The sequence below is a fragment of the Triturus cristatus genome, chromosome 8, assembly GCF_964204655.1.
Source record: "Triturus cristatus chromosome 8, aTriCri1.1, whole genome shotgun sequence".
In the NCBI taxonomy this organism is placed as follows: domain Eukaryota; kingdom Metazoa; phylum Chordata; class Amphibia; order Caudata; family Salamandridae; genus Triturus; species Triturus cristatus.
Genome location: NC_140591.1, coordinates 439868280 through 439890978, shown reverse-complemented (window position 1 = coordinate 439890978; position 22699 = coordinate 439868280). Strand labels below are relative to the sequence as shown.

At 44.4% G+C, this 22699-nt stretch overlaps 1 protein-coding gene across 3 annotated transcripts in view; it reads right to left on the bottom strand.

The window, feature by feature from the left end:
* LRCH1 (leucine rich repeats and calponin homology domain containing 1) overlaps positions 1-22699 on the bottom strand; it is a 633328-nt gene that overhangs the window by 79736 nt on the left and 530893 nt on the right. For all 3 annotated transcript variants that reach the window (XM_085621846.1, XM_085621844.1, XM_085621845.1), the window contains one exon: positions 16133-16270. In XM_085621846.1, the coding sequence (XP_085477972.1) occupies positions 16133-16270 (138 nt within the window). The remainder of the gene's footprint in view (positions 1-16132; positions 16271-22699) is intronic.

Genomic DNA, 22699 nt, shown 5'->3' with positions numbered 1-22699 from the left:
TAGTTTGCGCATCTCAAAAAAATATCTGTGTGACTGTCGAGGCCAATGCACTGTTTTTTTTTTTAACGTACATTTTGTAGTGCCTTGTGAACAGTACAACTCATTGACACCAAGATAACCTAAAACGGACCAGGTTCCTTTAACAAAAATCAATTAAATTACATTCTATTTCCACACTTGTAGATCCAAGTCCAGAAGAGATATTTCCTTTATGTCAAGCACCTCGTCTTAACCTGTGGAAATGTCATTTAAATATCAGGTAGTGACCCAGGAACTGCATACCACAGACTGGGCGAGCTTCACTTCTCTACCATTCGAGATTTCCTGAAGGCTTTGACTGGCATCTATAGAGTAGCTTTATCAGCAACAGATGTGCAGCAGTAGGACAGCTATAAATGGAATTAACACAACCATAAAATGTGCAATGCATTCTGCTGATCCGTGTTATCTCTGATGTGTATAGGTTATTGCTGGAGTTTCCTCTTGGGGTTGCAACTTAGGCTTGGTGTTTTCCATGTTTCCTATTATTTCCCCCCCCCCTAAAAGTGTTTAAAATTTGTCATCAGCCAAGGAATATCTAGAGTGCTCTCAGGTAATAAATGGTGAGAATGCTAGTATTGAATAAACTACATACCACTTGGTTTGACTGCCTTCTTTCCATACACCTCCATCTGCAAAAACTTTCCTGAAACGGGTAGTCATTGGGACAGAATTATATATATATATTACCTACTGGCAGGCGCCAATAGGTAGTTGTAGTTAGGACCTATTTTCCATAGGAAATCCGCAACATTCTATTTGGAATAACGTTGGTGCCGATTGACGAATCTTCGCAAAATTTTCCAAACTTTTGACCAGCTCCGGTCCGCTCCTATCCTGAAAATTTCACGGTGATTCGTCAAGCGGGGGCCGAGAAAAAAGGGGGGTCCCATGCATTTTCCCATAGGACCTGTTAACGCAGCTACAGCCCAAACTGCTGATCGGAATTACACCAAATTTGCGAAACAGGTAGTCCTCAGTTCAGACTCGTGCCTTTTGCTTAAATGGTGTAAATCCGCTCAGTAGTTCCTGAGAAAATTAGAGTTAAAAAGATAGATATATCTGGGCGGAGCCTACCCACACATCTCATCGTGAGATCTGATTGGCTGTCAGTACTTCATCCAAGAAGTGTTGGCAGCCATCTTGGGACCAATATACATGATAGCACCTAATTAAAAAGCATTGCAGTTAATAGAAGGTTTTAAGACTTTAGTTACAATATAAATCATTTGTTGATGGTACCATACTCATTTTAGGAATTGTGGTGTGTTCTAAGGTGATTTTACCTTGTTTCTTGGGTGAAATCTTTCTTACCTAAGATTGTTAAATAGGTCAAATTTATCGGACCGGCTGGAAGGATGTTGTGACCATTGGAAAGAAATTAAGCAGGCAACAAGACTGGGACTGAGGAAGTGGCCATATCATGGGTTTCTTTATGTGAAGTTTCTAAGGAATAAGAAAAAGCAAGAAAATAATGCACAGAGGATAGTTTAGGTGGATATAAAAGTGACGATTTGAACAAGTAGGAGCCCTGATGATGTCCCTAAAGGGACGAAACGTGTTAGCTGTGGTTACTTAAAATATGGCTATGGTTGCTTAGAGTTTATAATCAACGTATTGGATATGCACAAATTGTGAATTTATACGAGAAAGATCTCTAGGAATTTGTTGAAAGAACGAAGGCTCTGATTTTTTAAATCAACTTGGTGGATATGTAACAATCACGACAATTGGTTGGAGTAATCCATTTGAAAATACCCAAATAATATAATAAAAAAATCAAATTGGAAGAAGATCGTTTTGGACTGCATCTTTTGATTGCAATATTTAATTGCTTGAATTGCTATTACTGTTATTCCGCTCCTTCTGTTATTTGTTTATTCTGTATACATTAGTGGCTTTGATGGTGGGCCACTCGAAGTTGAGTGGAAAAAATGTATTAATTGAGATTGCTTGAATTTTATATACTCACTGGTGCACACAGAGTAGTAAACCCTCATCGTTGTGATTAGTAACTTCCCAGTGTGTTCTAAAGAACAACTAGAGCGCTAACAGTCCTACTTATGACAAACGTATTGCACACCTGAAGCCATCTTGATTGGAATAAAGTGGTAACTCTTAAAACTTTTAATTTAAAAAGGAACAAAATGGGGGGGGGTTCATTTTGCCATAGAAAGTATGATTAGTGCTGCAGAAAGAAAAATTAGGGCACATTTTGAGTGACTTCTCAAATCCTCTTCTATTTCATTAAACAATTCTGACATGCAGACTGAAACGTGCACTTTGAATACCAGCAGCAGACTTCCCTGGTGAGCAGTACCTTTACTATAGTGATCTAATGAGCAACTAGAGTGCTAACATTCAGAATTTATGGCAAATGTGTGACACATCTGAATGCCTTCTTGATTGAATCAAAGTAAAAAACTGAAAGTATTTCCTACTGAGGAGATTGTAGTAATTGAGAAAATTAGGAAACTTCATAACAAATAAGTCTCCCAAAATGGCCACCAGAGACAAAAGAGCCCAAATGTAGCACAAATATGACCCAGATGTAGCCCAAATATAGCCCAATGACAGAATGTCCCAGAGTGTTCTTAAGAACAACTAGAGCGCTTACTGTCTTACTTATGATAAAAGTATGGCACACCTGAAGCCATCTTGATTGGAATAAACTGGTGACACTTAAAACATTTAATTTAAAAAGGAACACAATGAGGGGGTTCATTTTGCCATAGAAATTATGATTAGTGCTGAAGAAAGAAAAATTAGGGCACATTTTGAGTGACTTCTCAAATCCTCTTCTATTTCATAAAAAAATTCTGATATGCAGACTGAAACATACACTTTTAATACCAGCAGCAGACTTCCGTGGTGAGCAGTAGCTTTACTACAGTGATCTAATGAGCAACTAGAGTGCTAACATTCAGAATTTATGGCAAATGTATGACATATCTGAATACCTTCTTGATGGAATCAAAGTAAAAAACTGAAAGCATTTCCTACGGAGGAGACTGCAGTAAATGAGGAAATTAGGAGACTTCATAACAAATAAATCTCCCAAGATGGCCACCAGAGACAAAAGAGCCAAAATGCAGCACAAATATCACCCAGATGTAGCCCAATGACAGAAGTGTGCAAAACACTTATTTTTTGTGCATTTGCAGTTTTATATAGTGCAGACTTGTCAGGTATTGGAGTGCTTTACATGAGCATTGGTTACATCACACAAGATCAAATTCATTTTGGTTGTAGACATGGGGAGATTAAGTGATTTGACCAGAATCACAGAATGTTGAGCTGAAGTAGAAACTCCAACCTGGTTCCCCAGTTGCAAAGTCTGCAGCTCTGGAAGTAACACCACATCCTGTCCCCTAAGTGTAACATTTAATCAAGTGGTCAACTGGATAAAAAAACAAAGATTACAAATAATTTAAAAGTTCTTTGTCGCTATTTGAAAACTCAGAAAATATGTCCTCATTTTAGTTTTTTAGAGCACTAACCATCATTTTGATGCAAATAAGACCCTCTCATATATGTAATTTCTAAAGGAAATGCTCTAGGTATTACAGTTTTGATTACATCAAGATGACGTCAGGCGTTCCACACTTTTGTAATAAATATAGAATGTTAGCAATCTAGTTGTTCATTGGGATACTGTTGAGAGGCAGAGGCCAGGGGCACGGACTCTGAAAACTGAAGGCAGGTAGGAGAGTGCAGAGGCAACAATTTGACCACACTGGGCAGGCAGCAAGGGCAGTGGCAGCACAACAGACTATGGAGGGCAGTGGAAAGGGGGGCAGGGGCAACAAACCAACAATACAGGACTGGCAAGAGAGGCTGTGGCAATATAATAGACCATTGTGGGCAGAAGGAAGAGGCAGTGGTAGTACAACCATACATGCCAACAGACCCGTTTCAGCCAGGAAACGTCCGATGTTTTTAAGCTCAAATGGGCTTTATTTGATCTGTCTCCTGTCTACAATCTCCTCTTTTTCAATGTAACTCAAAGGGGAAAATCAATATCCCAGTTTCTTTTTCAAAATCTCCCTCTTACCAAGTTCAGAAGGTTCACAAGTATGGTACATTGGATCATGGTAGGCAGGAGGAATTGGGGTAGGGACATGGACTCGGATAACAGAGGACAGGAGGGACATGGAGAGGTGCACCAAACTGACCCTACAGGGCAGGCATCAGGGTTTGCAGCAGCACAATACACCACAAAGGACATGCGGGACGGGAGTGCAGCACAACAATCCATAGAAAGCAATAGGGAGGGGACAGGACCATGCACATGGACAGCAGAGAACAGAGGGAAAAGAGGCAATGGTAGCTAGCTGACCATAATGGACAGACAGGGGAGAAAGCTGCAGCATAACCGACCATAAAGGGCAGGAGGGACGGATCAGGGGCATTACAATGGAACAGATAAGCCAGGAGGGAGGGAATAGGGGTCTGCACAGAGAAACAGAGGGCTGGAGGCAAGGGGGCAGGGCAGGAGCAGCAAGATGACCATGGAGGTCAGGCAGGATGGGCACTAGAAACAAGACACACCATGAAAAGCAACAGTGAGACTATGATGGCATACACACAGACAATGGAGGGAAGGTGGGAGGGGTCAGGGGCAGCTAGCTGACCACACAGGGAAGGTGGGAGGGGCCATGGCAGCACAGAAGACCATGCATGGCAAGCGGGAGGGTTTAGTGGCAGCACAATGGCTATGATGGGCAAGGAGGAGGGTGCAGGGGCATGCACAAAGGACAATGGAGGATAGAAGGGAGGGTCAGGACCTGGGCACAGACAAGAGAGTTCAGGGGAAGGGGCCTCGCAACAGACCGCGTGGGGCAGGCAGGAGGAGCAGTTGCAGTACAACAGACCAGGGAGGGCAGAAGGGTGTGGCAGTAAAATGGACCATGGAGGACAGGAGGAAGGGGGATAAGGGCATGGCATGTGGTCAGGCAGGGTGGAGGTGGCAGGAACAGGTTACAGTCATCTGACAATGCTAGGCAGGTGGGAGGGGAGTGGCAGCTCAACAGAACACTCAGAGTAGATAGGAGTGGCAGGTCCATGGAACATGGTGGGCAAAAAGGATGGAGCAGGGACATGCACAAAGACATCAGAGGGCGGGGGGAAGGAGAATAGGGGCAGCAAGCTAAGCACAGAGGCTAAGCAGGTCAATGATGGGCCATAGAATTGGGCAATGGAGGGCAGGAGGAGTAGACTGGTACATCATGCTAAATGGAGGGCAGTGGCAGCACATCAGACCATGTATGGCAGGAGGGAGAAGGCTAGTCCATGGATTCAGACAACAGAGGATAGGGAGGAGGTGGATGGGGCAGCAAGCTAACTGTTCAGAGAAGGTGGGTATTAGGAACTTTATTGTTTTTAAAATGCGTGTCTGTGCGAACTACTTAAAATATGAACAAGTGTTAGAGTCGGGGATCTCTGGTTGGCGCAAGGTTGCCCTTGTGTCAAGCAGGAACCCTCTCCTCCACGTCAGGGCGCAGGATAACCCCTCGCGAATGACCCTTGCTCACCCTCTAGGTGCGTGGCGTGAGCAGCCAAGGCGATTCCTCAGGCGTTGTTGGTTAAGCACTTACAATCATACACACAGTAAATACATCAATCCCCCCAGAAACGGACACCAGACTTGGATATATATAAAAATACGATTCTTTATGTAAAAATAAGGTATATATATCTCAGCAGACTTATCACAAGACCAATAACGTTTTCGCTAGGCCACCAGGTTATACAGCAGGCAAATGTTCTTGGTTCGTAGTTTCAAATGGATAGTTCGTAGTCTCTTTACTTGTAGTTCCAGTACTCACAGAGATCGGTTCCTGCGAACGGGGAAATAAGGCGTTGCGGGCCCCGAGCCCGATACTGGAGCTTCTTTCGTGATGTGGAGAGTCGGCACAGGTCGGTGCGACTCTCAGCTTGGGAAGTGTTCTTGGGTCCTCAATCAGCAGGTGTGGGCAAGTAGGCAGGCGCGGCCCGCGACCCTTTAGCACGGCAGTGCAGGAGGGTCTCCACAGCGGGGGCGGCGCGGCCTGAGATGTCCGGGGATAGCGAAGTGGGGTCACAGGGCACAGTCAGTGCAGCTGGTTGACCCGGCGTAGATCACAGTCGTCGGACGGCTTCCGGCAGGAGGGGTGATAGCGCGGTCAGCGCGCTCCAGTAGCAGGCGGTGACAGGGATGCAGGCGGCCTGGCCCGGGAACAGAGAGCGGCTCGGGACGGAGCGGGGCTCTCACGGGTTGGAGGCAGGCGAGCTTCTGAGTGTCACGGCCCTAGGAGGGGCGATGAGGGGCGCAGTCTCTTTTCCAGCGGGATGCCCACACGGCTCGAATTGGAGGATGAGCAAGAAGCACAGAGAACCCACTGTTCCTGGGGTTCAGTTCAGGGGGCAAGCTCAGATCAAGCCCTTGGAGAATGTTCAAGCACAAAGTAGCAAAGTCTTTTCAGTAAGTCTCTTCCTCTCCTCTCTCAGCAAGGCAAGCAGCAGGCCAGCTCCTCCGGCGTCTTCTTCTCCTTCTAGTCGGGCAGAGGTTCTTTGTGGTAAACAGGATTCTGATTTCTTAGGAGCCAGGCTCCTACTTTTATACCATGATTCTTTTGTTCTTTAGCGCCAGGGGGCCTAGGCCTGGCTCAGTCCAGTTCTGGAGCACTTTGTTATGGTGACTCTGCTCTTTCCTTTCAGCAGCAGGGCAGAGACATCAGCCGCCCCACAGGGGGTGGCGCCGGCTTTGTGGTGGCAGAGCACAGGTCTATTCAAGAGTCAAGGTGTACTCCTCCCACCCATCCAGGTGTAATCTCTCTACCCACCACCTGGCAGCCAACCTGTCTCTGGGGATTCCCCAACCCTGCTCCTTACTGTTGCTGGGCGGAACACACACACATACAGCAGAGGCGGACTGAGATGGTCAGGTCAGTAAATACTAACTTTCTAAAAGTAGTATTTACAAACCCAGGATACTAAAATAAACTTGACTACAAGAAGTATTTTATTATTCTGAGTTCAGGCATACCAAACTTGACACTCTACCATGCTCTCTGAGTCCACTGGGGTCACAGCGTTGGCGTGACCCCAGTAGCCCATTCTGGCCTACGGAGAGCAGGTAGCCTTCAATAGTGAAAAACGACAAGGGCTGTAATTCACTACTAAGACATGCCACAAACATCAGGGCATGTCCTACCTTATGCCTACAATGCACCCTGCCCTCGGGCCTACCAGAGGGGTGGCTAATATGTAGGTAAGGGAAGGTTTAAGGACTGGCAAGTGGGGGCACTTGCGCAGTCAGTGCGACGGTCCGGGACCGCGCACAGGGTCTGCGGTGGCAGACCCTAGACACACTTTACAAGGCCGCTTCCGTGGGTGGCGCAACCAGCGCTGCAAGCCCACCAGCAGCATTGGCATTCACAAGCCCTGGCACCCCTGGTGCACTTTACTGGGGACTGACAGTGAATCCAATAACCCAATCATGGACATCAATTACAGGTACACTTTACTTAGGGAGCACTTGCACTGCGGCACGGATTAGCCGTGGCGCAGTGCCCTGAGCGGACAACACCAGCAAAACAGTCGAGGCACACCATCAAAAAGTGGAAGGGAAACTCACGCCAAGGTGCCAGGTCTAACAACAAGTATGCAGTATAATCTCACTTTTATTCAGGAAGAAGAGGACGTTTGTGACTGTGACTCTGGGCTCACTTGGCAGAAACACCCCCTGACCCTCCACCCCCCCATCGCAAAATGTAATGCCCGTGAAAAGGGTAGGTTGACGCAGTGTTATATAGAACATAGTCCTGAGAGCAGGATTGAAAATGAAAACTAGATATAGTATATGGTATAAACTATGCACCAAAAAGTGTGATATAAGATGAACCGGGCGTGAAATATAATATGCAATACATTGTGCGCAATGACAGATTCATTGGAGAGCGCGAGATAACACAGGCACTAGCGCGTGCTATGCGATATGCGCCTTGGAGTGTAATATGCACAGGGCAGTGTTGTGTAACCTAACTAGTCTCTAAAGTTGTGATATAAAATATGTGCTGGGGAGTGTAACGTTGCATATGCACTGTGACAAAGCTATGGATCCCAGATTGTAATATGTATGGCATAGCGCTGTGCGTTATAATATAGGCATTGAGGAAGGCACGTTAGATGGGGCAATATAACCCGTGCAAAGGCAAGTGTGGCATGACATATTCACGGGGTGGTGTTACAGTGCACATGGGCTAGAGAGTGTCATAGCATACGCACTAGCTGGTGGAAAAGAACACAGAGGTGTGTGGCACTCGGCGGACACTGGTGGGTGTAACACAGCATTGGGCTCAGCCAGGAGCACACTGTGACTCTCAAGTGAGGTTCGTCTCCTTTCCAGAGAGTAAAATAAAAAGTATTACACATCCGGCGGTGGATGTGTGTTTTATTAACCGTGAGGGGGGTTTCCTGCATAGTTTGGTCGAATTTTTGTCGAATCCCCTTTGAATGGCTTGGTGTGCGTGTGTATTAAATGTGCCCGTCAATAGCTACCCATGTTTGTATAAATAAACGACAAGGGTGTCTACTTGGAGAGTACCCACCGGCGGGGGCGCCGGGATTAGGCACGGTAGGGCGTCAGACACGTCAGAGCTTCACTAGCGGTGTAAATACATTCCACGTGGATTCATTGTATGCATAGTCGCCTTTTAATGAATATTCAGCAAATCGTCATGGTGATAGGTACATACGGTTTGTCCAGCATGTCCTAGGTGTTTCTATAAATATATATATATTTTTTTAAATAATAAAAAACAAAGGACGGCCCGGGGGATGGGGTCCCCTTCCAAATTTATTTTTTTCAACAAAAAAAATTAGGGTGCAGGCCCTGGGGGATGGGGTCCCCAGGGCCAATAAATTAGAAAAAGAAGGGGGGCCACACAGCCCTCCTTCTTAAAAAAATTAAATAAATAAAAGACCGGCATCGCGCCGGAGGCCACGCCCCCTCCTTGCAGCACTCCGCAAACGCGCCCCCTGGCCAGTTGTAAGTTGGGGAATTAATTCCCCTTCAATACCGAGGGTCCCTGAGGACCAACTAGCCCAATAGGTATCTCCAGTATGCGCCAGGGAGCGGCGTTGCAGACAGGTGTTCTGAGGCCACGCCCCTTTTTACACCTCTATGCAACGCAGCTCTGTGGCGCTTACTGGAGGTACCTAGTGGGCTAGTTTGACCCTAGGGACCCTTAGGATTCAAGGGGACTTAATCTCTCAACTTAGAACGGCCACAGGGCACGTTTACACAGTGGTGAAGGGAGGGGACGGGGCCTGAGGTGATGTGTGCAAACACGCCCTGTGGCGCGTTTTAAATTGGGGAAATAATCTCCTTTCAATCCTGAGGGACCCTGGGGGCCAACTAGCCCACCAGGTGCTTCCAGTAAGCGCCACTGCTCTGCGTTGCAGAGAGGTGGTGCAGGCCGTGCCCCTTTTTACACCTCTCTGCAATGGCACTTACTGGACGGACCTAGTGGGCTATTTTGCCCCTAGGTACCCTCAGGATTCAAGGGGACTTAATCTCCCAACTTAAAACGGCCACAGGGCGTGTTTACACAGTGGGGAAGGGAGGGGACGGGGCCTGAGGTGACGTGTGCAAACACGCCCTGTGGCGCGTTTTAAATTGGGGAAATAATCTCCTTTCAATCCTGAGGGCCCCTGGGGGCTAACTAGCCCACCAGGTGCTTCCAGTAAGCGCCACTGAGCTGCGTTGCAGAGAGGTGGTCCAGGCCGTGCCACTTTTTACACCTCTCTGCAACGCAGCTCTGTGGCGCTTACTGGAGGTACCTAGTGGGCTAGTTGGACCCTAGGGACCCTCAGGATTCAAATGAACTTAATCTCCCAACTAAAAACGGCCACAGGGTGTGTTTACACAGTGGGGAAGGGAGGTTACGGGGCCTGAGGTGACTTGTGCAAACACGCCCTGTGGCGCGTTTTAAGAGGTAGATTTAATCCCCTGCCCTATTATATTCTAGGGGCTTACAGAGGAGGTCATGCTAATCACAGGGGGACCCCAACGCATAGTGTTCCCTAGTGTATGTAGGTGTTTTCACTGTATTCTGAGTGTCTTTTAACAACGCACTGGCTCTAGGACTGGTTGGTCAGACTCAGTTACCACCAGTATCCGTCTGAAAAAGTTGAGGGTACAGGATGATTTTGCAACAAGGCTTCTTTCTGCTCTTCTGTTTGTTCTTTCTGCACATTATCCTTCTTCCTGCACTTTTCTGCGTCTTTGAGGACTTCTGTTGCTTCTTTCTGCATTTCTTTTTTTTCTTTGTGTGTTTTTTCTTCTTTCTTCACATGTCCTATCTCTGTAGGCATAGTTAGAAACTAGCATTTAAAAAACCTTTGAAATTCACTGAAGAAACCATAGGTTTCAGGGGCGCTATAGTTAGCTGGACTTTTCACTCGTACAAAACCATTGAAATTCCCCTGTTATAGTTAGTTCAGCTAACTAGAACTTGCGCGCCCGCAATGCACTGCTGATGACGTCACATATTACATCACTCATGCCATGGTCCGTGACATCACTCATGACATCACTGATGACATCTCAATTACTTGAAATTTGGCAGAGAGGTAGTCCTCAGGTCAGGGAAGTGCCTTTTGCATATATGGAGTCAATCTGTTCAGTAGTTCCAGAGAAAATTGCATTAAAAAGCACATACATATCTATAGCACCGTGCGCGCACCCTAACGTGCGCGAGCGTAATTCTGATTGGTTGTTACATGTCAGTCAACGTTCGAATCGGTCGAAATCAGGAAGTGTCGGCTGCCATTTTGTTTGTTTTCAGTGTGAGAGTGGAAAAGGAAGGTGGCAAACGTGAAAAGGGGGCAGGGTAGAGAGTTCCTGACCCCCTAGCCTTGGTCAGGGGGTCCATGAAGGACCCCGAAGGCAGAAAAAAACATGAATTTATTATTTTTTTTAAATTGCGGGGGTGCGCGCACCGTGCGCGCACGGTGAAAAACCATAAAAAAATACGTAGTTTATTGAAAAATAAATATATAAAAAAGATAAAAATACATACATAACTTAGCATTTAAAAAACCATACAAATTCACTGAAAAAACCATAGGTTTCACACACGTTATAGTTGGGAATTAGCATTTAAAAAACCTTGCAAATTCACTTAAAAAACCATAGGTTTCACACATGTTATAGTTAGGTGGATATTTCACTCGTAAAAAAACAATGAAATTCCCCCGTTATAGTTAGTTGAGATAACTATAACTTGCACGACCGCCACTCTATCACAAGGATGATGTCATCAGTGATGTCATGAGTGATGCCACTGACCATGTCATGAATGATGTAATATGTGACGTCATGAGCAGAGGATTGCAGGCGCGCGAGTTCTAGTTATCTCAACTAACTATAACGGGGAATTTCATTGTTTTTTTACGAGTGAAATATCCACCTAACTATAACATGTGTGAAACCTATGGTTTTTTAAGTGAATATATATATACACACACACAAACAGCTCCACCTTTTTGTTAATTTTGAAATAGGTTAAGGAAATATTTCAATTTTCCTCATTGATGCCATCAATCTCAATAAATTCAACATTCAACTCACAAATTCTGGAAACAAGAGATGAGAGATTAGGGACAAACTACAAACTAGAGTAGAATGGTCAAAAAATCAAGGAGACCTGGAGAGCTTAGAACTTGGACACAGCATTAAAGGGAGAGTTCTACTTTTGAAAGTCTGGCCTAGATAACTCAAGGGTAAATACTCTGTCCCTGAAAGCACCGAAACTTGAGAGGTCACTGATATACCAATGGCCTCCTTTTTAAAGCTTTGACTTTCAGTGGTCACGGGGCTCAAATAGTCAGAGTGCTTACTCTTATATGGTAGTGTCCGATAAAACATATAGCTAAGGCTGTACATGTATCCCTCCTAAACTGACCAAGCAGAGTTATTCTTCCAGAAAATATATGAAACTTATATTATCATTAAACATACATGACTAGTCACTTTAATAAGTTGCATGTCATTACCAATTATGCTTTCTTGTGTGCTCTGTAACTGAACAGGAATCTAGAAGTAGACGCAAAGAAAGGTTGATAGACAGCTATCCCAATAGGATGAGTGACTGCAGCATTTGCTTCCAAGTGTCTGAGTTATCACAGTTTGATATCCGACAACCCTTCTTTTCCTTCTGAATGGAGCAGCAGGCTATCCATGGGGATCACGCAGTCGGCAGTAATCACACACTATTTGAGCCATGAGAGCCGATAGTCGCAGGTGGGACCAGCAAGTAGGACAGGCAGCAGGAGGGGGCTTGAACACACCTGTTGTTCTGAACAGCCATACATGGAGCGGGAGAGCAGCCAGCTACAGTGAGTAAGGCACAGAGGTGATACATGCTTAATCCTCACTTGAAGAAATGCTGAAATGCATAAAGTTCAGTTTGAAGATACAAATACATTGATGGAGATCAGTGTGCATGTGTCATGAAGGCGCTCGAAGAAATTGATGCATTTTATGAAGGTTAGATGCACACAGGACCATAAAAGTTTGTTAATTGCTTGAAGAAGTGGCACAGCTATGCAGGATTCAGGTACACGAGCCCCTCAAAATTATCACACACAGAACAGGATGCCGCAGTACAGGGATCAATCAAACAAACGACTCACGACCACCAGGCAAAGAACAGTATGCAGCAATATTAAGTTCAGCCACAGGGGCCTCGCATTGATCACTGAACAGGATGTAGCATTACAGGGGTCAGGCACAGGAGTTATCATGCACAGAACAAGAGGATTGGGACTGGATTCAGAGTCTGGACACGCGGGAGCACACAAACCAGCTCATCAATGGTTCACAGATTGTTCTCTGCATGTTTGCTGTACATAAGACCGAACATGCAGGTCTTTTTTAAGGCAAAGTACAGACCATTTAAAAAAGGGATATACATCGAAAGGTACTAGCACATTCTGGAGTTGAGATATGATCCCAAATGATAATTTAGCATTTATGCATCTAAGAACCACAATGACTTTGACATGGGACAGTTTATTGGACAACATCGGTCTCTGGCCAAGGGAGCTCAAAGAGGCTCATAAGTGGCAGCTAAGAGTGTCAAATATTTAGGGTTCTGTATATCAAGAATAACTGTCTGTGATGATGAACTTCCACTGGTCTGGTGGCACTCAGCGGAACAAGGTGGCAACTTTGCTGCAGATGCTACTAAACAACCATGATAACTCAAGCACTTACTTTCATTAGTTTAAAATGTAGTTCAATCAACCATAGCCAAATAAACTTGCCCCATGGGTCTAGGATGACAGGGATGGAAATCCTAAAGTTTTTCTCAAGTTCAGAAATAGGTAATACAGGCTCCCACAAAGTCAAAAGGGCTTTTTGTGACCTTAACTAATACTCCCTCGTGCTACTCGGTCACAGACACAGGCTAAATGACAGATAGTCAAAGGAAAGGAATAAATTGAGAGGAAAGTGCAGGCTCATCTGCAGTCAAATTCCTTTGGTTTCTCAGTCACTCTCATGACCCCCTCATGATGCATATGCCATTCTTGCTTTTTAGACTTGGTCATGCCACTGGGCTACACATCCTCATGGCTCTTGGGTTAGCTCTCTCCTCGAGTTACCTGCTACACAGTTCTCAGTCAGCTTTGTCTTGTGCTCATTCCTGAGGCCAGATTTGTTTCACTCAAGACACATCAGCTGTTTGTCTTCCAAACGGAAGACAGTAGAACAGTCCTAGGCTTACTATCAGCTTGGGTTCGCCAACACTGCGGGGTCTAATCATGGTTGTTACCCTCCTCTCAGCTGCTGTTACAAATATAAGGCATAGCCTCCAAAGAGCCATTCTATAAATAAATCGGAGGGGACTTGCAAGAAGATAGGATCCTAATTCAACCTTAAAATCCATAGCCCCGCCCAAACATTACCGTCAGTATGTTCAAAGTCCGTTTCCCTGGCTTTCAATACTGAGCCATGGGGTGAGAAACAAATGGCCCATGGGGTGTATTAGGGAGTCACAGGCAAGGCGCTCCAAAAAATTTACATGAGGTTAAATTAAAAGCAAATCAAGGAACTGGGTTGTAGAGGCTGCAAACTAGTATTATCCCGCTGCTGTGGTATGTCTCAGGAGTTAATATTGATTGTATTCTAGAACCAAGACATGTGGGAGTTGGTACAGGGCCTCTGAGGAAAGGACAGAGGGATGCACCAGGAACAGGAAGCAAGGAAGGCTTAAGCCCAATGCAGGGAAACATCATCTTGTGCGTCCAGTAATATATCTTCAGGCGGACATGATTCGTAATGCACTCACATACATGTACCCAATCAGGACAAATTAAAGGCCCAATTTATTGTAGACTGTATAGACTTTTAACAAAGATACAGACGGACAGTCTGGCATCCCTGACTCAACTGGCCACCATCAGCGTCCACAGCGCCTGGCGAGGAATAACATACACAACTGGAACATCTCCTAGTGACCTTCAATTGTGAAAGCACTGGTCAGAAAAACTCTGGACAGGCCAGAATGCACAACATTAGGAGAAGAATGTACAGCATGAAAGGCCTCCATCCGCAAAAGCAGATTTAAAAAAAAAAATGGATTCCAAGAATTGTAGAAAACAGAGAATCAAGACGCACCAGAATATCAAAGATAGACACACCCAAGACTAGGAAATCCTAAAATTTCAAAAGCCAGAGAGGTCATGGATGTGGCCGATATAGTACCGTATACAAAGAGGGATAGGGGCAGAATTGATCGTGGAAACCCCTTACAAAATGAATGCTCCTGTCTGGTGCAGGGTAAAATGCAATGCAGAGAGTGGAGAAATGTGATCCTTGCCTGCCTTGCAAGCCTTCAAATATCAACACTTGCAAAGGAGGAGATTTTAATGATTAGGATTTTTACTCTAACTCCACCTTTGAGGTAGATATGAAACCATGTACGGTTCCTGATAAGGGCTCCTAAAGACGTGCTCAGGAAAATGTGCTGCTAGGCCCACGGGCCTAGCAGCGAGAGGAGTGTGCTAAAGTGAGCAGGCCCTATTCAGTCAAACGGGGTGGGGAGGGGGGCGCAAGTAATTATAAGACAGGCGTTATGTCCATGTTGTTCTAACATCCATGGAGAGAGTCTCAGGAAAAGTCGCACATGCGAGCTAAAGGTATGGACCTCCTCTCTACATGCAGGGAGGGTCCTTTGTGACGTTACACCTACATGGAGAAGAAACGCCCTGGCACATTTATGCAAAGGTGTAATTGCATCTGATCAAACCCAAATAATTATCTATTGTAAATTTTACATCGGATTTTGGCAGTTTGGTTTAGTGACATTTCAGTTCAAACACTAGGAAAAAAGGTTACTATGATTAAAAAAAATGTTTCACAATTCCAAGAACAATATGAGCCAATTCTTCTCCACATGCCACACTAACATTCAACAGACCAGCTCACCCCACGCTTCCATCAGCAGCATGTTTCCCTGAGTGACTTGACCTTTCTCAGAGATTAGAACACCACGATTTGGACTACATTTTCTCAATCAAATGTTAGACCGGCTGCCAATGATGGTTGAGGCATCCAGAGGGTTTGCTGGGCTGTGATTACTCACTCTGGTTCCCTAAAGAAAGTCTCAATACGGGTTACTGAATTACTAGCATTTAACGAGTTTTTCCATTGCAGTAGGTAATGCTTCGCTCTTTTAATCATACTCTAGACAAAGGTTTCTTTTCACATTTTTCCATGTCATTTCATCATTGTATTTATAAATTCCATTTGAATGTGAAAACAATGTATATTTGATGGCGAACTGAACAAAGGTATTTTTTCCGACTAATCAAAGGTCAAAAGAGATTACTGGGGATTTCACGTGTGTTGTTCTTTGAAGAATAATTGCATCAGACACAAGTAGGATACTGGCGACTCTACAAACTACACCATAGGAAGGATACCACACACATCCCTCTAATCAACACAACAGATAAAATATAATTTGCATAAGGATTCCCAAAAAGTAGCCCATAAACGACTCATTCCAAAAGGAATCGCATTTTGTAAGCATTTACTTACAACTGCTGGAGAGGGTACATGGATACTTCCAACCGATCGAGGGCGGATGTGATTCACTAGATGACAGAGAACTACACCATCCATCAGGGCACATCCAAGGTCTTCAGGTAAGCAAATCTTCAGCCTGCCCTCAATGCTCTGTGAGCAAAAATGAACGAAAAAAATATATTCCTCTAAATTGATAGAAATGTCACAGCAGTGAAATTGGCTTATTAACACCACTTAATGAGTAAACTCACATTCTTTAAACATTTTTTCCTACAGAGCAGCGAAACTGACATGAGAAAAACACAGTTTACTACCTTACAGAATGCATACTACAATAACTTTACAAAGGGATACAACTCTCCTAAAACTCACATGACATTTTCAATTTAGTTTTACCTTATATATGTTAACACCATTTCAGCCAGATTTCATTTAGGTACCTTTTTAAAAGCAAATGCACAGGAAAAGTGCCATGGCACACACCATATATGTGATGTGCAAATGTTTAACCTGCTATTTATTACCATTGGGGGGGATGCAATCACGATCCACTTAAGGCTTTAACTAGTTGTGATATACATATTAAGCCTGGGCAAACAACTACGCTACGCTCGCGTAGTTTGCGAAGTTTGCGCTACTTCGCACTACGCGAATTGCACGTAGCACAGTGCAAACATGCGTAGCGTAGCATAGTGCAGCGGTCATTTTTTGCTTGCTCGCGGTCCTCAACGTCAAGTTGGCGACCGCGAGCAAGCAAAATGGCATCCCGGCGAGACTTTTTCCTCGTTCGCGATCCGCAACACCAAGTTGCCAATCGCGAGCATGGAAAATAAACCTGCCGGCGAGATTCTCAACGCGGGGAGGTCAGGTTTCTCATTGCGAGTGGTCGCGTACGCTCGTGACGAGAAACTACCAGTCCGCGTTGAGAAAGCTGCCGCTCGAGTAAAAATCTACTCGAGCGGCAGAAAACTACAGCTCGCACTGTGCAAGATGCCGTTTTCAATGATTGCACAGTGCCGGATGCTTGTCCGCACTGTGCAATCCTTGAAAACGGCATCTTGCACAGTGCGAACAGGGTACTACGCAGTTCACGAAGTGCTACGCGTAGCTCGCGTAGTGCAAAGTGCACTTTGCGTAGCTACACGTAGCGCTACTTCGCGAACTACGCCCAGGGTTATATACACACACACAGGCACCACTCCAAAATGCAGACGAAACGCGGCAAGTTTTCTGCTGATTAAATATTGTTTGTACAGCAGCTCTGGTGTGTGTGTGTATTTTTATTACTGTTACCTGGTAACAAGTCTTGGCTATACATGGTATAAAGTATTACGTGCCGTACATTATAAGGATATTGCAAGTCACCACAGAGTTACATGGCCACATAGAGGAACAAGGTCTAAAGCTAAGTTCCTTTATAAGGTTATGGAACTCGGAGGGGACTTTTAATATCCTTATGTACAGCAGGGAGTACTTTATCCTTTATAATACATGGTCAACCATCACCTTTCCCATTAACCACTTAAATCCATGATGTGAGGTTCTTTGATATGAAATAGAGGCCATGTATGCAAACATGAAGAATTAAAATAGACTCACCATTTCAAAATTAAAAACATAAAAACGTTGTTAGCTAGTTGTTGACAAAGAGATTTAAAGCAGTTGAATAGAAGTCAGCTTAAAAAAAGGCCCAGCAGACACATGAATACAAATTCGAACGTTTTTATAAAATTCAAAGGAATCCAAAACATAAATATGTTTCCACAAATATCTACTTTCAGCTTGGCACAGTAGAGTTAAAACAAGCATTGAAAATGCAACAGGTCTCACCTTTGATACAGTTAAAGCCATTTGCTTTGCTAATGCTATTGTATAGCAAAGCAAATGGCTTTAACTTAATGAAAGGCGAGACCTATTGCATTTTTAATACTTGTCAAACTGTGAACAGATCACAAGCCCTTTGAGGTGCTGGAAATGGTTCTGCACGACATGCCTGGCTAGCTGCTTGGTCTCAAGAGTATAAGTATACCCTGGAATACAAAACTGAATTGCAGAATGTGCAGGCAGATTGTTTGTCACGGGTTGCCTATAGAATGGAAGGTAGTTGATGGTGAAGCAGTGAGGAAGAGGGTGATGTAGCTTGCATAGATAATGTGGTGCGGTGATCTTCAGGTTCTGTTAGGAGTGAGGAGTCGAGTGAGGCCATGTTGCAGGATGAGGTTTTAAGTGGGGTGGTCAGATTGGTTTTAAAAGAGAGTACCTACCCAAAGCCTTATGGATTTATGGCAAAGTGGTGGATGAGGTGTCGTTGATGGGAGACAAGTTATTAGTAGGAGGAGAGAGGATAATACCACCTGTTGAGGTCAGAAAGAAACTGTTCGACATAGCCCATGAAGGTCATCTGGGGCACACAATGACTAAGAAACCTTTCAGGGCAGAGTTTTGGTGGTACGGAATGGATGAGGATGTGATGAACTGGGTGGAGAGGTATGAGGAATGTATGAAAGATGGGAAGAGGCTGAAAGTGGGAGGTCAGTCAGACTTTAGTAACATAAATGATCCAGAACAAGTGTGGCACACCCTATGTGCCGATTTTTGTGGTCCTGGTGCTGGAGTTAGTTATAGCCAGAGGTTTCCTTTGGTGCCTTCACCAACAAAAAAAATGCTTTAATCTGGAAGCCCAATTGCCCTCCACTGTAGAAATCTTCTGCTCGAAAGTGTGGTTTTGCCATATTCAGGGTCCTCCATAAATCCACACATGGATGTATCTCCCCAGTTGTCTTTCTGTCGTCCACCAGTGGGATATGCCTAGAAGTGGCCCAGAGTGTTGTCTTCAACCACTAGGTAAATGTTTTTAAGGTGTTTCAATACTGCTTTCGACAGATTCGTCGGCTTGTTTAGCGTTGTGCAAACACTGCAAACCATAAAATCCTTTTCAAATTTGAATGTGGTGCAAACATTCTTGCACACAACATAACCCCCACCATAAACCTTAGGATCACACTGAACCTCAGGAACCCCATCAACTTTAATGCTTACCACTAACATATCAGAATAACACATACCGCACTGCTGCATCTGCTCTTTAGGTTCTGAGGTCGCCTTCTCGTTGCTGTACACCCGACCGTCAGCATGCGTTACTTCTGGGCCCTCGCATGCCTCTATGTGCTACATCCCCTGGCACGCCCTCCCATTATTACACAAGCCTCAGTGCTATCCACGGTGGATTATGGCCACACCCCAAGCACCCCATGACTCGGGTATCAGGGAGAGTGGCACATCCCGGATGGAAATTGCTGCCGCTGGTTGGTTGGCCTGTGCGACACTCCAAATCCTTCACGACAGGACGGTCCGCACCTGGCAACACAACACTTTGCCACAGTGCTTAGAGGCTACTAAACCTGCCGAAAGGCACAGTCACTGTACTTAAAGCAAATTACTTCTCCGTGAATAGGACGGCGGGGAGATATCCTCCAAGTGCAGTCTTCTTGTCACTGTAAAGATGTTGGAGACATTCTCGTGAGTAAACAAAGTGACACACAATAAAATGCATCATTTATTCATCATCCACGAGCCAAGAATTCACCATGCAGAGAGGCGCGAGCTCTCTGTGAGAGTTTCGGCTGCAGTAACCTCGTCTGTAATGCTGACATGAAATTCCACCAGGATGAACATTTAACAAAAAAAAAAGTGACGAGGCAGACGGATCCGAAACAAGAGAGTCGCACGTAAGATGTACACCAGAGCTGTGCATTCTGCACCAGAGCTGTGCACGCCGAAGCCCTGAACATCCAAAAATAAGTAAATAAACAGAGCGCGGTGTCCCTGAAGCGGGCACCACGCTCCGATCAAAGTAATAAAGTGCGGCAAGCTAATAATAAACCTACTGTGTCACGCCACGGGTAATCGATCCAATCCCGCTGGGCGGGGCTAAAAGGAGACAGAGTGGCAACAAGCAGCGATTGACATGCCTTAGGTGCAATCATTGCACTGCCTTTGGCATAATTTGTGACGCCAAACGACGCGCACAAATTAAAATAGAAGGCGGAGCTGGGACACGGCTTCTGGAATCGTATCGATTCCAAGAAGCCTCGTATGACGACGCCGCTTACGTCAGGCCGAGACCTAAACACAGAGCAAAAGAAAGAAAAGCAGCATTTATTTTTCGTTGCTTTAAACAGCCGCTCCGTGACCTGACCTGCCTTTCACCTGGTTGCAGACGGTGTAACATCAGAACTCAACTGTAATAAGTTATTACAGCGGACTTCTGACATCTTTTCTTTATAATCGCAACAGAGTGCGTCAGAAGTCGACAGAGATTGCAGAATCCCATGTATTATATATATCGTCAGGTAACGAGTTTGGATAAATATTTTTAGCCACACACTCAAGAGCTGCTATGCAAAAAATGTTTATTCAGCAGAAAACCCAAAACGTTTTGTCCTTGACCACGGGTAGCATGTTAAACACAAGTGTATGTAAAACACTTTGTAATTATCATAAACAATGGTTTCTACAAACTTAGTACTCCAAAATGACACTGTTTCACCTTCTTGGAATTATGTTGTAGGGTATCATTTACATACCTAGAACTGTTACTTAATACTTATTATAGACACAAAATAGTGCTTTGAAATACATATTGTTTTCTCCATATTTTCATAGTATTACAAAAGCCAAATGAAAAAAAAATCATTTCAGCAAAATCCTTCTCAATTGCTTGAACTAAAAAAAAGAACAATGATTTCTAAATGTCCTCCCTTCTCAAATAGACACTCCTTGATGTTGGTCAGGGACTGGGGGGAGGGGGGAGGGAGAAGGGGGGGCGGTCATCGCATGTTAATTTTATGGTAAGGGAGTTGTGTTTCCCCAATTCCTGAGCCATTAGAAGACCCACGGGTACACCATCCCCAGGATAGGGAACACATTTTGCCCCCATTGGCGGGGATTTGGATCAGGATAGAGTGGCAAGGGCCTCCCCTCCATGTCCCCAACGATAAAGCATGTTGTGGGTGTCCCGGGTGGGAATGGGGCACCCACTAAAAAAAAACAAATGTTTTGTTTCTGCTTTTTTTTAACAAAGATGCTGCAGGAGAGGCAGCCCCCCCGACCCCCCCCCCCCGTCCGCCTATTTAAAAAATGTGTTTTTCAAAAGAGTACATTTTTGGGTGCCCTGATGGAACCAGGGCCCTAAAAAATACTAAAAAGGTGAAACACACGCAGACATATTTATGAAGTGAACGGAGAAGCCGTCATTTCACAGTCCCTGCTCTTGGCAGGGAGTGCCCCATACTGCCCTGTGAGGGCTTTTTATTTACATTTATACATCCTTGTGGTGCTCCTGGGAGGGGCACCATAAAGCATTCTTTTAAATGATGTGGGAGTCTGGAACAAGTGCAGCAGCCCTCTAGGAACACTAAAAGAAATTGCAGTAAATCTCTTGGGTCATTGAGTACATGACCCCAGGACAGCTTATGCACTCTGAACTGGAACTGTACAATCCTTCAGCTGGAAGGCAGGGACCCTTTGTAGTTGGTGTTATGGCTACATTTTGTGGCCTTAAAAGTATGTAGAAAAAAGTCTCAACTCATGTTTTTCTTCAGAATGAAAATGCTTTCTTAAAATATTTTTTGAGACGGTATTTATTATAAATCATTGGCACCTGGAAAGGCACTGGATTATAGTTATGGATAAATTAGTTTGGTGATTTCTTGACAAAGTCAATAGGTCTGCTTTGTAATGGTTGATGTGCGGATCCTTTGCTAAAGCCAATAGGCCAGTCTTTTATATTTTGCTGTTCGGATCCTTGAGAAAGCCATTGGGCCTGCTTTCCTTAAAATGACAGCCTTTATATTGCTACTTTATGTTTTTTAAAAACTTCAGAAAGTCACTGAACAAAACAGTGGTAAAGTGACGTTATATTTAGGGATGGTCATAACATCGCTCTTTACATTAAAAGAAACCTTAGAAATTCACTAAAAACAATGGTTAAAGTTGCTTTATAGTTAGGAGAAACGTCAGTTAAAACTAAACATTTGAAACTAAAAAAAACACTGAATTTCACCAGTTATATTTGTGTTAAGTAATTAGAACTTGTGCTCTCGCTATGCACTGCTTGTACCCTCACATATTACATCGCCGACAGCATGTTCAATGACTGCATTGATAACATCTCTATTGACATCTGAGGTGATATCATTGATAAGAACTCGGTGCAAGTCCAACCCATACATAAGGTTTATCTGTCATTTTTTATCTGAGCATGTGTGTTTGTATATATCACATCACACATTGTGTAAGTATACACACACTGATATATACTGCAGCCAGGCAAATTCAGCATCCCTTGTGTAGGAAAGATGTGGTTGATAGGTGTAATGCGAGTCTATTGGTACTCTTTCAAAACAAGCCATTTGCTATTTTCTGTCTTTTAAAGACCTACATAAAAATGTGTGGACTGAGAATCTTTCAACGAGTGGGATCCGCTGAGGACATTCGGTATAACCTGCTGGGCAACTTGTGTTTGAAGAGCTGAGCTAATTATGCAAATGCTTTCTTCTGTCTGGAGAACATGGAATC